The 17,916-nt window shown below is 41.1% G+C and overlaps 1 protein-coding gene across 1 annotated transcript in view; it reads right to left on the bottom strand.

The window, feature by feature from the left end:
* Window positions 1-17,916, bottom strand: part of LOC112252717 (transmembrane and coiled-coil domain protein 3) — a 44,468-nt gene continuing 26,552 nt past the window's right edge. Inside the window, exons 2-7 of the mRNA XM_024424221.2 lie at window positions 13,552-13,752; window positions 5,064-5,153; window positions 4,650-4,954; window positions 3,965-4,402; window positions 3,126-3,261; window positions 1-2,797 (exon numbers count right to left, since the gene is read on the bottom strand). Of these exons, the coding sequence (XP_024279989.1) occupies window positions 2,495-2,797; window positions 3,126-3,261; window positions 3,965-4,402; window positions 4,650-4,954; window positions 5,064-5,153; window positions 13,552-13,752 (1,473 nt within the window). The 3' untranslated portion in view covers window positions 1-2,494. The remainder of the gene's footprint in view (window positions 2,798-3,125; window positions 3,262-3,964; window positions 4,403-4,649; window positions 4,955-5,063; window positions 5,154-13,551; window positions 13,753-17,916) is intronic.

Genomic DNA, 17,916 nt, shown 5'->3' with positions numbered 1-17,916 from the left:
TGAACTAATAATTACTTTATTTCATTAGTTTATTCATTATTTTGACCATTACTGTCATCCATACCACTAAGGTGGTATTCCTGACTTTAATTTTATTTATTTATCATAGTCAAATATCTGACAGGCAAGCACAAAATATCCCACTCACTCAAATATCATGGAGTGGTTTGTTGACTACATTTTTTTGTTTAATTTAAACAGAATTGTCGCATACAAGAAGGCACATAATGTATGAGAGCAGGTAAATCATATTATTATGCAGTGAAGATGAATAAGAGACTGTAATGAATCAAATCCATGTTCACTGTAGATGAATAAGAGACTGTAATGAATCTAATCCATGTTCACTGAAGATGAATAAGAGACTGTAATAAATCTAATCCATGTTCAGGTAAATTCTTCAGGTGTATCAAAACAGAGGAACATACATAATCTCTGTACCCCCTGTTTAGCAGGTACTATAGTTAGAAATTAAAATGTTAAAACGGTAATTACATAATAATTGCAAAATTCCGGTAACTTTCCCCAAATTCACAGTTGGAAGATTCCTGGAATCAAAATGGGAATAAGCAGAGAATTGGGAATCCTAATAAAACAGGATTTATGGAAAACATGGACATTTTGGGAAAGTTACACGAGTATTGCAACACTAGAACCATCTTAAACTGTGCTGTAAAATAAAGTATTACCCAAATCTCATACTGTACATACAGCAGCAGGTAAATAACAACAACCCTGTCTGTGCGTGACTAGGTCAATACAAACAAACAAATTAGAGGAAATGTTATTACAACAAACAAACATTAGATATGGTCTGTATCTGTCATGTTAAGTCCACATACAGATACTAGTCCTCGTGCTAGTCGACCCCCCAGACCCCCAAATATACTCCTTTTATGGCTTATCTCTATCCACTGTGGAGTATATGTAAGGCTGCTCAATGCTCAGTTGCTTCTCATTGTACTAGAGTAGCTAGCTAGCCTATCACCCATTGGAACAGAAAAAGTGTTTCAGAGGAACAGTAAAAGAACCCAATGCCTCATATGACAGTGTTATAGAGAGTCCACTACTTCCTCTCGAAGGTCAACAAACATCAATCAATTGGCCAAATCAACCTTATCAGTCCCTCCTCCTCCCTGATAAATACTTTCTCTATCTATTAATTATAACGATTGGCATTCGGTATTATTGAAATATGGAAATAGTAGGGGCGACTGAGAAAAACAAATTGATACAATTTAAGGACAAGTGGCAAACAATAATGCAGGCACTAGGGATGGGGGTGTGAGCATGCTGTTTCTGGGCAGATGAGATGTAGTCATTGTTTGGCTGTGTCTGTAATTTGTTGTTCGTATGTATACGTTTCTATATGGAGAAAAAAAATATATGATTATTTTTTTTACATCCCCCAAACCTTCAGACAGCATCCTGTCATTTCTCCATCTAGAGGGAAACAGAGAACATCCTTTCCTAAAAACAAACAAGTGGCTGTTAAAAAAATTTAAAAAAGCAATCAAACATATTTCACTTTTAAAATGTATCCATTAAAAGAAGTAAACTAACCAAGTCAACAGCAGTTGTAAAAGAAGGCTGACAAACTTCTGACTGCAGGCAAGGTAATAAAGAAGGAATGAGGATTGGCTGTAAGACATAAGCCTTAAGACATAAAAGATCAAAACAAGATGTCCACCTCCCTGACTCCTGTATTGTGGACTGTAGTCTCTGTAGTAGAATGTTGGCAGGGCCGCCCATCAAGGCTGAGTTGTGTGTGTGCGTGTGTGTATTGATGGCGTGGATAGGGTGAAGAACCATGAACCTCTGCGACCGTAAGACAACCGTGATGCAACCGTGCCCTCTGATGATTGTGTGCCGTGACCAACCTACCAACCCTGTCAGAGACATTGGAGATTGTGATCCAACAATATACTGTATAATGAACAGTCAGTCAGTTAGTAACCATGCTTTACCCAGCTCCCATCTTTCCCCAATCATGCTTGCTCTATCGCAATTCTTCTGCACTATGCACGTGATCTGACTGTCTGGAAATGACTTGTTGTAGTGTGTTCTGGACAGCATCAGCTCTTCTGACCAATGGAGAACCTATATGTTGAAGTCAGTAGTCTCTCATGATGGACTTAACACTGCGAGACTTGTTTCTGGGAGCATCGATTAAACCTTACAATTGCAAGAAACAGCATTGATCAAGGATTACAACATTCTCAAGCAGTGTGGTTGTCGTTTCTGTTGTTATGTCAGCCATTGTGTGTTCATTCACCCCACAATGTCTTGATATTCAGTGTTATTCTAGGTGATGCGATTAACCAGTCAGTGACCATGATTTGCTAGCTCCATTTCCCCCCAGCGGACTTCTTTTGCATTATGCACCTTCTGCATTTTACTACATCAATAGGCTGTTTTGTTGAAGCTCTGAGATCAGTCCATAGATCATTTGTTGCAGTGAGTGACATGGACAGCATTAGACTATTGTTCCCCCTCAGGCTGGCACCAGGACCCTCTCCACAGCACACTGTAGATTCTCCCAGTTCCTCCAGAACAGCGCCAACAGACACATGCCCAGGAAGGTGCCCATCACGTGGCGACGGCTCCGCAGTAGGGGTGCGGCGAACTTGGCGGCCGTGGAGACGCATACAAGGATCACGGTGACGATGGCGAGCATGATGTTGATACTTTTACCCAGAAGCACCCTGGCATCACGGGACTCAAGCTGTACCGTTTGTTGCTGCTGCTGCTGGAGCTCTAGTTTAGAGACCCGTGTCTGGCATGACTCTAGGGCCTCCTGTAGAGGGGGAGGGAGAGGGAGGGAAGAACGTGGTCTATAAACCCTGTCTAGAAAATGTCGCCTTTGGGTTCAGAATTCAATTTCAACATAGAAGCAATGGGATTTGTTTCAAATAAAAGCAGTTTAGAGAGTCATCTAGATTGTGTGCAGTGTTTCCCCTATATTAATTTATAGGGGAAACCGCAAAAAATATGATATAATTTTTTAAATATACATTTCTTTCAATTGATAGTCATTGGCTCTATGACTGGAAGTCTATGGGAACAGCTAGCTGCTGTCATTGTGCTGACGACAGTAGCAATGCACCAGTGTGTGTGTACAGTACCTGTATGTCTCTAGCCCTCTCATAGGCTTGGTAGGCCACTCTCTCCTCAATGCTGGCCAGCTCCTGTTTCAGGTCGGCTGTCTCTGCCTGGTGGAGCTCAGTCAGATCATTCAGCTGGTCCTCCAATCGCTCACACCTACCAAGAAATACAATTATATTTACACTGTGATTGGTCATACCTACCAGGAAATAGAATTACATAAACACTAAAATTGGTAAATCCCAGTCTTAGATCAGTTAGGATCGCCACTTTATTTTAAGAATGTGATATGTCAGAATTATAGTAGAGAGAGGGATTTATTTCCGCGTTTATTTCTTTCATCAAATTCCCAGTGGGTCATTTTGCCACAACTTTGGAAGTATGCCTGGGGTCATTGTCCATTTGGAAGACCCATTTGCGACCAAGCTTTAACTTTCTTTACTGATGTCTTGTGATGTTGCTTCAATATATCCACATAATTTTCCTCCCTCATGTTGCCATCTATTTTGTGAAGTGCACCAGTCCCTCCTGCAGCAAAGCACCCCCACAACATGATGCAGCCACCCCTGTGCGTAATGGTTGGGATGGTATTCTTCGGCTTGCAAGCCTCCCCCTTTTCACCAAACATAACAATGGTCATTATGACCAAACAGTTCCATTTTTGTTTCATCAGACCAGAGGACATTTCTCCAAAAAGTTTTTGTTTTGTCGTTATAAGTTATTGTGTGTAGATTGATGAGGGGAAAAAATTATTTAATCAATTTTATAATAAGGCTGTAACGTAACAAAATCTGAAAACAGCCATGGGGCCTGAATACTTTCCGAATGCACTGTATAGTGTATATAACTGTGACCTGACCTGTATCTCTCCTCTTGCAGCGTTTGGGTGATGAAGCTATAGTCTTTCTTGAACTGGGTCTTGAATCCCTCCATGTCCTCCTCCAGCTGCCCCTGGGCCTCCCTGATCTCCCTAACCTCCTCCGTGGTCAGGCCCAGCCTCTCCTGGCTGTCCCCAGACTCCAGGATCTGCCCTGGGGTCATCACCGCCCCGACACCCACTTCTAGACCCAGGCCAACGCCCAGAGCCATTGCGTTCCCGTTGCTGTCCGCCGACAGGGACGTGCCCGAGGAACACTCGTCATCGCTGGTGTACTTGGGCGTGGCGGCAGGGGTCTTCCCACTCACTAAGGTGGCGCTCCCACTCAAGGCCCGCCCGGTTCCTTCAGAGTGGAAGGGAGAGGGCGTGTCGAGGTAGGTCTTCAGGTGAGCGATGTTGTCGGCACTGCCAAACTTGTTCCTGAAGAAAAAGAGAAAAAAAGAAGATGAACTTGTATGATCTATCGTCGTAGATGAACAAATCTGTGTCCTATGGTGGCCTGATGAATCCATATCCACTGCAGCCACTGAGGGTGTGCGATAAGACCAGCTGTTTCTTCTGTCCGAGGCCCAAAATCAACCCTTCTGGGTTATCCACTGTGTACACACACACACGCACACCGACAGAGGTTAGAGCACATGGTCAGCATGGAACACTGCATCAGTACCTGATGAGATTGGCAAAGTCCCGGGGCTTGCTGAAAAAGAAGGGTGGCGAGAGCGAGACGCCAGGCCCTACTGTCTTGATCTTGTCCAGTGGGTGTCGTCCACTACCACTGCTCACGTTGCTCATGGTGTGGCTTAGCATGTCCTTTGAGCTCTCTTTAGAGATGCTGTGGTGTTGGGAGCTGGTGTCCTTCTCGCTGCTGTCCTTCATCTTCTTATGATACTGCTCAAGCTTTTTCTGCATGTGGGCAATGCTGTGAGCTGACTTCTGGTTCTTCTTCTCAAACACATGCTTGATGCGACCCACCTGCATCAACATAAGGGGGACATTTAGCAATCAGATTCTATTCTTGTAATAAAATACGAGTGCGAGTGCAAGAAAGAAAAGAAAGTACAACCGTTAAAAAGGTAAACACCTGCTGCTTGTCGACACTGTTCACCAGTTTCAGGTACTCTATCACATTGTCGTCCCGTGACTCCTTCTCAATCTTCAGTTGCTCTGTCACCTTGGGAAGGAGAAGAAGGATACTTTATGGTCCATGTTCCTTACAGAAAAGTTTGTGGTCATACGCACATCTTTAAAAACGTAGGTGCTGGGCTAATGAGGAATACAATGTAAAGAACAGGCAGGCCTGCACACTGTTTAATGCTGTTTAACGCTTTATTGACAACATTTCCATTCCAAATGGATATTCATCAGGTCAAACAGACAGCTCTCACATCCCAAAATATACACATTTCATACATGGCGGGTGTGGATACAATTCAATTCACTTTTGCGCATAGTTAATCATAATTAATCACAGAGGTACATACAGTGCATTCGGAAAGTATTCAGACCCATTGATCATTTTGTTACGTTGCAGCCTTATTCTAAAATGTATTCAATGTATTTTTCTCTCAACAAACTACACACAATACTCCATAATGACAAAGCGAAAACAGGTTTTTTGAAAATTTTACTAATGAAAAATGAAATGAAAAAAATGAAATGGCTTATTTACATAAACTACCGTTCAAAAGTTTTTGGCCACTTATAAATGTCCTTGTTTTTGAAAGAAAAGCACATTTTTTGTCCATTAAAATATCATCAAATTGATCAGAAATACAGTGACAACATTCTTAATGTTGTAAATGACTATTGTAGCTGGAAATGGCTGATTCTTAAAAAATTGAATATCTACATAGGTGTACAGAGGCCCATTATCCGCAAACATCACTCCTGTGATCCAATGGCACTGATCATTAGAAAACCCTTTTGCAATTATGTTAGCACAGCTGAAAACAGTTGTGCTGATTAAAGAAGCAATAAAACTGGCCTTCTTTAGACTAGTTGAGCATCTGGAGCATCAGCATTTGTGGGTTCGATTACAGGCTCAAAATGGCCAGAAAAAATGACCTTTCTTCTGAAACTGAGCAATCGGGGGAGAAGGGCCTTGGTCAGAGAGCTATGCCCTGGTCAACATATGTGAACTGATTGCCCCCCATCTATCTTCAGAGTTTGTACTGTTAGGTGACCTAAACTGGGATATGCTTAACTTCTTATGGCTGGGGGGCAGTATTGAGTAGCTTGGATGAATAAGGTCCCTAAAGTAAACGACCTGCTCCTCAGTCTCAGTTGCTAATATCTGCATATTATTATTAGTATTGGATAGAAAACACTCTGAAGCTTCTAAAACTGTTTGAATGATGTCTGTGATTATCACAGAACTCATATGGCAGGCAAATTCCTGAGTTGAAATCAAAACAGAAAGTGAGAAATCAGAGTTTTGTATGTATTCACCAGAGTTCCCAATGAAATCCCCTTGAGATATTAATGATGTTGCACTGCCTAGGGGTTCCACTAGATGTCAACCAATAATATACATTTTAATGAGACTTCTATGGTGTTGTGGGAGTGAATGGGAGCAGAATGTATCAGGTGTCTATCAAGCAGCCATTTTCTGATCACTCTTATTCCTCATGGTATCCACTTGCGTTCCCATGAAGACAAGAAGGAATACTCCGGTTGGAACTTTATTGAAGCTATATGTTAAAAACATCCCAATGATTGATTCTGTAGTTAGTTTGAAATGTTTCTTCGACCTGTAATATAGCTTTTTGAAGTTTTTGTCCGATGTAACGCTGACCAGAATGAGCGTTTGGATATGTATACCAAACACGCTAACAAAAGAAGGTATTTGGACATGAATAACGGATTTATCGAACAAAACAAACATTTACTGTGGACCTGGGATTCCTGGAGTGCTTTCTGGTGTAGATCATCAAAGGTAAGGGAATATTTATCATGTAATTTCTTGTTTATGTTGACGCCATCTTGCGGCTGTGGTGATTTTTACTTCGGAGTGCCGTCTCAGATTACTGCATGGGTTTCTTTTTCCGTTTTTTAAAAATCTGACACAGCGGTTGCATTAAGGAGAGGTATATCTATAATTCCATGTGTATAACTTGTATTATCATCTACATTTATGATGAGTATTTCTGTTGAATCGATGTGGCTATGTAAAATCACTGGATGTTTTTGGAACTAGTGAATGTACCGCGCCAATGTAAACTCAGATTTTTTTTTTTATAAATATGAACTTTATCAAACAACACATGCATGTCTTGTGTAACATGAAGTCCTTTGAATGTCATCTGATGAAGATTATCAAAGGTTAGTGATTAATTTTATCTCTTTGTGATTTTTTTCTCTCTCTCTTTGGCTGGTAAAATTGGCTGTGTATTTTAGTGAGTTGTTGGTGACCTAACATAATCGTTTGTGGTGCTTTCCCCGTAAATCCTATTTGAAATCGGACACTGTGGTGGGATTAACAACAAGTTAAACAAGTTTTAAAAGTATTTAGTCAGCCACCAATTGTGCAAGTTCTCCCACTTAAAAATATGAGGCCTGTAATTTTCATCATCGGTACACTTCAACTATGACAGACAAAATGAGAAAAAAAATCCAGAAAATCACATTGTAGGATTTTGAATGAATTTATTTGCAAACAAGCAAGATTTCTGGCTCTCACAGACCTGTAAAACTCAACTTGTCGTGTTTGGAGGACAAAGAATGCTGAGTTGCATCCAAAGAACACCATACCTACTTTGAAGCATGGGGGTGGAAACATCATGCTTTGGGGCTGTTTTTCTGCAAAGGGACCAGGACGACTGATCCGTGTAAAGGAAATAATGAATGGGGCCATGTATCGTGAGATTTTGAGTGAAAACTTCCTTCCATCAGCAAGGGCATTGAAGATGAAACGTGGCTGGGTCTTTCAGCATGACAATGATCCCAAACACACAACGAAGGAGTGGCTTCATAAGAAGCATTTCAAGGTCCTGGAGTGGCCTAGCCAGTCTCCAGATCTCAACCCCATAGAAAATCTTTGGAGGGAGTTGAAAGTCTGTGTTGCCCAGCAACAGCCCCAAAACATCACTGCTCTTGAGGAGATCTGCATGGAGGAATGGGCCAAAATACCAGCAACAGTGTGTGAAAACCTTGTGAAGACTTACAGAAAACGTTTGAAAAGGGTATATAACAAAGTATTGAGATCAACTTTTGTTATTGACCAAATACTTATTTTCCACCATAATTTGCAAATAGATTCATTAAAAATCCTACAATGTGATTTTCTGAATTTTATTTCTCATTTTGTCTGGTGGCTGACTAAATACTTTTTTGCCCCACTGTATATTTTTCTATTGTGTTATTAACTTTACATTTGTTTCTGTGTAACTCTGTGTTGTTTTTGTCGCACTGCTTTTCTTTATCTTGGCCAGGTCGCAGTTGTAAATGAGAGCTTGTTCTCAACTGGCCTACTTGGTTAAATAAAGGTGAAGTAAATAAAGAAAAAAGGGAACCAAGAAACCGATGGTCACTCTGACAGAGCTCGAGAGATCCTCTGTGGACATGGGACAACCTTCCAGAAGGGCAACCATCTCTGCAGCACTCCACCAATATGGTACAGTGGTCAGACACAAGCCACTCCTCAGTAAAAGGCACATGACAGCCCGCTTGGAGTTTGCCAAAAGGCACTGAAAGGACTCTCAGACCATGAGACAGAAGATTCTCTGTTCTGATGAAACCAAGATTTAACTATTTGGCCTGGATGGCAAGTGTCACGTCTGAAGGAAATTTGGTGGTGGCAGCATCATGCTGTGGGGATGTTTTTCAGCGGCATGACTGGGAGACTAGTCAGGATCGAGGGAAAGATGAACGAAGCAAAGGACAGAGAGATCCTTGATGAAAACCTGCTCCAGAGGGATAAGGACCTCAGACTGGGGTGAAGGTTCACCTTCCAACAGGACAACGACCCTAAGCACATAGCCAAGACAACACAGGAGTGGCTTCGGGACAAGTCTCTGATTGTCCTTGAGTGGCCCAGCCAGAGACTGGACTTGAAACTGACCTCTGGAGAGACCTGAAAATAGCTGTGCGGCGACACTCCCCATCCAACCTGACAGAGCTTGAGAGGATCTACAGAGAAGAATGGGAGGAACTCCCAAATACTGGTGTGCCAAGCTTGTAGCGTTAAACCCCAAAAGACTCAAGGTTGTAATCGCTACTAAAGGTGCTTCAGCAATGTTCTGAGTAAAGGGTCTGAATAATTATGTAAATGTAATATTTCCATTTAATTTTTTTTTTTTTTTTTAATAAATCAACGTAACATATTCATGTAAGAAATGGCCTGACATCAAACTCTTGGTTCAGAACTTTAGGAGACATGTTGGATCAATTGTGAGTCCAATACAATTATTTCCTCAGTGATAGATTATCAGTATCTCCTCCCTCCTAGGAGCCTTAACATGTTCGATACCAATGTATCTCAGAGAGCTGATGTGACGAGCCTCCATGAAATGCGCAACCACAGGCGTTTTCTGATCAAGAGTCCTGATTTTACACCTGTGTTCTGCATCCGGTGAAACATTTGATCTCAATACAGTTCTATGTTTTGAAAAATAGAATCTGTTTTGAACAGAGTGGGTTTCAAAAAAGTGTGTTGTTAAGAAGAAGTGCAAAGGATAATTCAGATATTGCACATGTGCACTTCAGAGTAGGACTTCGCTAACGGAAATATGCAAATACATGCTAGAACGAGCCAATAGACTCTTGCTAGCTCGTGCTTGGCTCTGCCCACCTCTCGCTTGTTCTGTCCACTATGACTCATTTACTCCCATTCAGTGTATGTGAGCGGAGCGTGCCCAATTTGACTGGAGCATCGAGCGACATTCCCAAAGACTGGAGCGTCGGCCTTCTCGCCCGCTCCAACTTCGCTCCAGTAGCGCTCACTTCACAAGCTCAGGGTATGCCTGCCCCAGCATGCATTTGTAGACTACTTGTGTGCTGCTAATAGCCCCTTGCTTTAGCTACTGTCATGGAGTTTGCTAAATATTTTCATAAAGAAACTGATAAAAACACACAGGTGCTAAATCAAGGTGAGTTACAAAGATGAGGACCAAGAGCAAGAGAGTGAGTGTGGTGATGTAGTGTCCCAAAAGTATGATGGTGTACTTACTACGCGCACATGCTAAAAGAAAGGAACGAGGTGAGTCGATAACTAAGTCTGTCATTGTAGCAAAGTATTTATAAACAAAAAATCTGATCTCTTAAACGTTTCATTCATTTTCGTTCTATTATCTACACAATAGGCCATCATTGATTTCTGGCCCAATAGGCCTGGCGTATTCCCACGTTCAAGGAGTGTTCCATTTTGATTGGGTTATTTTGCCTAAAAACCTTCAGGCCTACCGAAAGAAACATGTTAAAACAACTCTGCATCTCTGCCCAGTGGCTGTTTGGAGAGGATATTCTCTGCTGCTGGCCAGCTCTCCAGGCACCATCGCATGAGCCTGAAGCCACAGACCGGCCAAATTCGTCTTTCTAAAAACAAATTCAAAAGCACTAATACAGTTAAAGTCAGAGGTTTATATACACTTAGGTTGGAGTCATTAAAACTCATTTTTCAACCACTCCACTAATGTCTTGGTAACAAACTATAGTTTTGGCAAGTCGGTTAGGACATCTACTTTGTGCATGACACAAGTAATGTTTCCAACAATTGTTTACAGACAGGTTATTTCACTTATAATTCATTGTATCACAATGCCAGTGTGTCAGAAGTTTACATACACTAAGTTGACTGTGCCTTTAAACAGCTTGGAAAAATGATGTCAAGCCTTTAGATAGGCTAATTGACATAATTTGAGTCAATTGGAGGTGTCCCTGTGGATGTATTTCAAAGCCTACCTTCAAACTCAGTGCCTCTTTGCTTGACACATCATGGGAAAATCAACAGAAATCAGCCAAGACCTCAGAAAAAAAATTGTAAACCTCCATAAGTCTGGTTCATGCTTGGGAGAAATTTCCAAACGCCTGAAGGTACCAAGTTCATCTGTACAAAAAATAGTATGCAAGTATAAACACCATGGGACCATGCAGCTGTCATACCACTCAGGAAGGAGACGCGTTCTGTCTCCTAGAGATGGACATACATACGAAAAGTGCAAATCAATCCCAGAACAACAGCAAAGGACCTTGTGAAGATGCTGGGGGAAACAGGTACAAAAGTATCTATATCCACAGTAAAACGAGTCCAATATCGACATAACCTGAAAGGCCGCTCAGCAAGGAAGAAGCCACTGCTCCAAAACCACCATAAAAAAGCCAGACTACGGTTTACAACTCCACATGGGGACAAAGATCGTACTTTTTGGAGAAATGTCCTCTGGTCTGATGTAACAAAAATAGAACTGTTTGGCCATAATGGCCATCATTATGTTTGGTGGAAAAAGGGGAGGCTTGCAAGCTGAAGAACACCATCCCAAAGGTGAAGCACAGGGGTGGCAGCCTCATGTTGTGTGGGTGCTTTGCTGCAGCAGGGACTGATGCACTTCACAAAATAGGTGGCATCATGAGGGAGGAAAATGATGTGGATATATTGAAGCAACATCTCAAGACATCAGTCATGAAGTTAAAGCTTGGTCGCAAATGGGTCTTCCAAATGGACAATGACCTGAAGCATACTTCTGAAGTTGTGGCAAAATGGCTTAAGGACAACAAAGTCAAGGTATTGGAGTGGCCATCACAAAGCCCTGACCTCAATCCTATAGAAAATGTGTGGGTAGAACTGAAAAAGCGTGTGCAAGCAAGGAGGCCTACAAACCTGACTCAGTTACACCAGCTCTGTCAGGAGGAATGGGCCAAAATTCCCCCAACTTATTGTGGGAAGCTTATGGAAGGCTACCCGAAACGTTTGACCCAAGTTAAATAATTTAAAGGCAATGCTACCAAATACTAATTGAGTTTATGTAAACTTCTGACCCACTGGGGATGTGATGAAAGAAATAAAAGCTGAAATAAATCATTCTCTTTTCTATTATTCTGACATTTCACATTCTTACAATAAATTGGTGATCCTAACTGACCTAAGACAGGGGATTTTTACCAGGATGAAATGTCAGGAATTGTGAAAAAAGGAGTTCAAATGTATTTGGCTAAGGTGTATGTAAACTTTTGACTTCAACTGTGTCATTTTTCATTTTAATTTGTATTTAATTATAAGTAAGTCACAATTGAATTTCAAGTATGTGCAATTTATAGACTATAATGATTTAATACAGCAAAATGTTGTTTAAATGTTGAGCTCTTTATGTCCCTACCAGCCTATTGTGTCGCACTTGCAAATCTTTCACAATGTACTATAGCCCATAGCCTTGAAATAATAGAAATAATATTTTATTTATGCTCCCTGTCTGGCTCCTGACCTATTTAGAGTGTTTATATGCTGTTTAATATGACATGTAGCCCATTTGAAATGATGTTCGCTTCTTACATTCACCTTTTCATGTTAATTCAAATACTTTTCTTTCAAACCCATATGGTTTGGTTTCAATACCTAAAAAAAATTGTAGGTCCAGGTAGTCACAAAAAAAGATGGGTGTTAATTAAATTGTGATTTGTAATTAATGGAGCAAATTTGGAGCGGGAGTTTTTTTCCTGTGAGCGCGGAGTGATTTTTAACGGAGCGGTAGGAAAGGACATGGAGCACCGGATCAGTGTCAGGCTGTGGTCTATTTGGGTTAGTTATGTAAATCTTTGATAATACCGTTTGTCTATTTTGTAGCCAGTATACACTTCTTCAAAATAGTCAAGTAATCTAAGACAACTAAAGAAATGTAATTTAAAAAATAATAAAACATTGACGAAGTGATCTTAGTTACGCAATTTTACATCTAACTAAGATGTTTGGTGCAGTATTTCTCAATGAAAAAATGTACATGAAAACGAGTTGTCTCTCGTTGAATGACAACAAAGACTTTATTGAAGAATCCCTACTGTTGACCAGTCATCAATGAAGGGTAGTAGACTTCAGCTACCGACTTAAGGCTTGCTCTGAGAAAAAAATGTGTGTGCCCGAACAGCCAAAAAAACACTTACTGAAGAGGTCCAAAACGAAGAAAAACATCACAAAATGTTGTCATAATATATACACAAACTCTTTCGAACTGTTTCGGCTGGGAAGCATGCGGACGCTTGGTCATACTAGGTGTAATCTGTATATTTTGCGAAGTGAGCACTCAGTCCGTTAAACCTGATGAAAATTTGTTTTGGATCGAAACGTTGTCAATAAAGCATTAATTGGGAGCATTCTTGTTCTTTACCATGTTCCTTACAGTCCACAGAAATTAATTTTTATTTTATTTTAGCCAAACCTGCTAGGCACAAACACGTTGTATAATGGCAGGGTATAATGGCAAGCGATTGCATCTAGGATACTTATGCCAGGAACCCTCTTGCGGCCCGGCCACTCCCCACAAGATATTCCAATCGGCCTTTGGATTTGAACCAGCATCCCTCCCCCTGTTGCTGTCCCACCACTCTAAACTCTAGGAGATCTTTATAACCATTAAACAACAAACCCTGAGGATCTTCTGCTGCAAGCTGTTGAGTCCGGGGGGCAGGGAGCGGTAGGAGGAGTCTAGGCTGCGGTGGGAGGAGTCGAGGTAGCGTTGGGAGTCTGGGATGCCGCTCAGGTCCAGATCGAGGTTGTTCTCCAAGCTGCCGTGATGCATCGACTCCGGAATGTTCCGGGAGTTCCCTTCGCCACTGCTCCGTTCCGCCTGCCCGAGACAACCACAGAACCTTCAGTCAGACAGACACAATGCTATACAATTCCTCTTTATTTATCCATTATACAGAGACAATTGAAGTTGTTATTTTTCCTGTCACAGTACCCAGCCCCACCACACAATGGAAGTGTTTTGTCACACTTTAGATAAGGTACATAAGTATACTTTACATAAGGGTTTATAAACTAATCCACAGAGAGCTGCATAGGGCTGGCAACAAGATTAGACAATATTACAATGTAACATTCAATCCCCTAACTGACATGAGACATATTCCAAATGCCACTGGAAAGCTCAACCTTATCTACATTGACACAAAGGCTATTTAAAAAATGTGTTCCAAACACCTATTTTTCTGGTGCTGTATTGTGTGTAGCTCGGTCATTATCTTTGACCTAGATGTACATGCTGCATTTCTCATAATCATAACACACAATATGGCCATCACACACCCTGTTCTTCTATCCCTATGGGCACCTAAAATTGATTTCTATTCAAAATCCTATTTTTCATAAGCCTTTACTTTAACCCTAACCTATAACCATAAACCTAACCACTAACCCCTAATTGTAACACTAACCCTAAGCTTATAATAGCCGTTTTCATCATGGGGACGTGGGAAATGTCCCCACATGGGATAATTTTCCTTGTTGGGACTTTTGGGGATTTTTGGTCCCCACAAAGATGGAAGAACCAATCTTCCATCCTTCGGTATTGACACAGTGTTATTATTTTCCTATGGAATCAGCACATTGTTATCACGTTGATCCTGTAAGACAAGTAATAATATTTTTAGATTAGTAAAATGGTGGTACTAATCAGATATTTACCTACCAGGTGGGTGGGCTATGGTTGGGACTAGAATCTACACCACAACTGACTAGAAACAACCATTGGGGTTAGGGTTTTTGTTGCTGCCAGTTTTTCAGTCTCTTGTTCATATAGCTTTCACTAAACTACAGTGTCTTGTTCCTCACAGAGTTGAAGTGAACCATCTTGGCAAAACCTTGTGTGAGAATATTAAGTGTGTGAGAAGTTCATCATTACGAGAAAAGAGAATAATTCACACTTCCGAAGTCATTGTGTTAATCATTTATTTACTGACTGAATATCAAAGCCATGTGAGATAAAAAGGCTTAAACTATCAATTCATATAATTACTGAAGCATACAGGGAAAGACAAAAAACACCCATAAAACTACTTCAGAATGCTGTAGCCTAATCCTTGATCGATATAGGTTCCCAACAGCACTTACTTTTAACCATTTTATAACACTGAATACCACCAAGGAAATGCGAGGGGGAAAATCACATAAGGGTTAGGGTTAACCCTAACCCTGTTGTAGCCTAACCCTTGATCAATGGACTAAAACACAACTTGACATCTAGAGTTAAAGCTTCCCCTCTGCCCCATGACTGTCAGCTGAAACATTGAGAGGGTTCAGAAACAGCCTGGTTAAGTTGTTTTGACACACACACACACACACACACACACACACACACACACACACACACACACACACACACACACACACACACACACAAAGAGAGAGACACACAACACACAAACACACGCATATTCAGATACACACTTTCAGCTCAGCGCTTCCTCTTTTCATTCCCATCACTGTCGGTACCAGTATTTTGGTATTTTGTAAAACTGTGTATCAAGCTCTTAGTATAGCACCAAAGTTGCTGACAACCTTATCTTTGTCTTCATACAACATTTATACTCCCACAAGGGTCAGATGTGTTTCGCAAGAACACAACAGAAGCCTACTCCTGCTTGGTTTTGAAACAGCAACATTTTAGTCTCTTTGTCTCTCACTGGCACTAACTATCTTACCCTCGGTTACACTCAACTTGTCACACTAGGTTTCTTTTTTTTGTGATCAAGTTTTTATAACTTTTTTTGTTGACAAGGCGCGTTATGTTCAGAAATCCACAGGCTCGAGCGGTCACGACGGGGCAGACAAATTCCAAATACTATCTATAAAGTTTGTAGAAAATGTCAAATGTTTTTTATAATCAATCCTCAGGTTGTTTTTACAATAAATAATCAATAATATTTCAACCGGACCGTAGCTTTTTCAATAGGAGTGAGAGAGAAAATGTCTGCTCCAAGCTGCTCATGCATGCAAAACTCTGCTGGCACCCAGCCATCCAATGACACGATGTGATCTTTCTCGCTAATTTTTCAGAATAAAAGCCTGAAACTGTCTAAAGACTGTTCACACCATGTGGAAGCCATAGGAAAAGGAATCTGGTTGATATCCCTTTAAATGGAGGGAAGGCATGCAATGGAACAGAGAGGTTTCAGGAAAAACAGCACTTCCTGGTTGGATTTTCCTCAGGTTTTCACCTGCAATATCAGTTCTGTTATACTCAGACAATAATTTGTCCATTTTGGAAACTTTAGAGTGTTTTCTATCGTAATCTGACAATTATATGCATATTCTAGATTCTGGGCCTGAGAAATAGGCAGTTTCATTTGAGTACATTTTTCATCCAAACATCAAAATACTGCCCCCTAAGTAATGATTTCATACTGCCAAGTGTTGTTGTACACATGTTAATATTCTCTGATTTTGCAACATGCAATCGAGAGATCGAGAGTTCAACTTGAGCTATGTCCATTAGTAAATACATTTCTGATGTGGCAGAGTGTCTTGGCTGCTGTTGGGCCGGCAAGCCAAATCTTTCTCTGCCTGTATGTTATGATCAGTGAGGAGTCGTCATTAAACAGAAGCACATTAGGCAGACATGGGATGGGTTTAGACAAAATGCCTGATAGTGATGAAGCCACAGAATGCCTAAAGGAGAAAACCTCTGGGCACTTCCAGACCATATGAATAAATGTGCCAAGAGTACCCTGGGGGCAGAGCATACAGACATATGTTCATCTGGAAAGTTTTTGGGAATCGCATAACTCATGGGCAAAATTATAGTGGGTGTTTTGGGTTTCTTGATGAAAATGTGATACTGGACCAGAAGGTACTGCAGTTAATATCTACTGCTGGTATATCTTTGTTCCATTATGAACAGATTGGTAATGTTTGTTTGAGTTGGAATATATATATACAGTGGGGAGAATAAGTATTTGATACACTGCCGATTTTGCAGGTTTTCCTACTTACAAAGCATGTAGAGGTCTGTCATTTTTATCATAGGTACACTTCAACTGTGAGAGACGGAATCTAACACAAAAATCCAGAAAATGTCATTGTATTATTTTTAAGTAATTAATTTTCATTGCAGTAGAGTCCCAGGATGCAATGAAGCATTCAGCCGTGGTAATGTTCTGGAAGGTTAGCTGCTCTGTCGCCCGAGTCAACTTGATGGTTGCTGGGTAGAGGAGGAAGGCTTGGTAGCCGGCCTCCCGTGCCTTGTTCATCAGAGGGTAGCAGGACTGGTGTCTGCTCCTGTTGTGCGCACTGAAGTCATGGGCAAAGCGCACGGCTTGGCCGCAATATCCAGTGATTAATCCCTGGAAGCCTTGACCATGTGGTCGGCGTCAGTATACCGGAGAAGCTTCATTATCATTATCCTCTTCTTGTTAGGCCGAGGTATGCCTATGTGGTGACAGCACATACTTTAAGTTCTATGGGAGAACCAGACAGCAGTGGGAACAATTTGGGGATATACTCTGTTAAGTAGGAAATAGCATTGTTCTTTTCAATTCCTTCTTCTAGATTAATTGAGCAAGGAGAGAACCTTCTTTTAATCTTCCATCTCGAATATATTGGATTCTAGAAGTTCAAGCATGGGTTCTAGGGGTTCAAGTGATTTTCTGTGTTTGGTAATAGTGGCCTCGGATTTTCCCACGAGCTTGGACAAAGAAACACAGTCATCGCACAGCTCTTTGATGTCTTTCTTGTATTCATTCAGGCCAGATTTCAGCTCATCCAGGCAGGCATTGAGGCTCGTGCGAAGTGTTTCTCCAATACAGCTTCAAAAGAATTGGATAAAGTCTCTTTCTTGCACGATTCCATGCTGCAGGCCTTATCGAGCGTTTCTGGGGCATGTGCGTAATGGGGAAGGTTGCGTTTCTGTTGGCTATAACTGAAAGTTAATCTATTAGTGCAAATAGCTTGGTGGTAGTTCAAACTATCATTTGGAAGACAAAGGGGTAGAGTAGCCTACGAGGAACTGCTA

The sequence above is a fragment of the Oncorhynchus tshawytscha genome, linkage group LG06 (genome assembly GCF_018296145.1).
Source record: "Oncorhynchus tshawytscha isolate Ot180627B linkage group LG06, Otsh_v2.0, whole genome shotgun sequence".
Classification (NCBI taxonomy): Eukaryota; Metazoa; Chordata; class Actinopteri; order Salmoniformes; family Salmonidae; genus Oncorhynchus; species Oncorhynchus tshawytscha.
The sequence above is the reverse complement of the archived record's forward strand: the minus strand, read 5'-3'. Positions and strand labels throughout refer to the sequence as shown.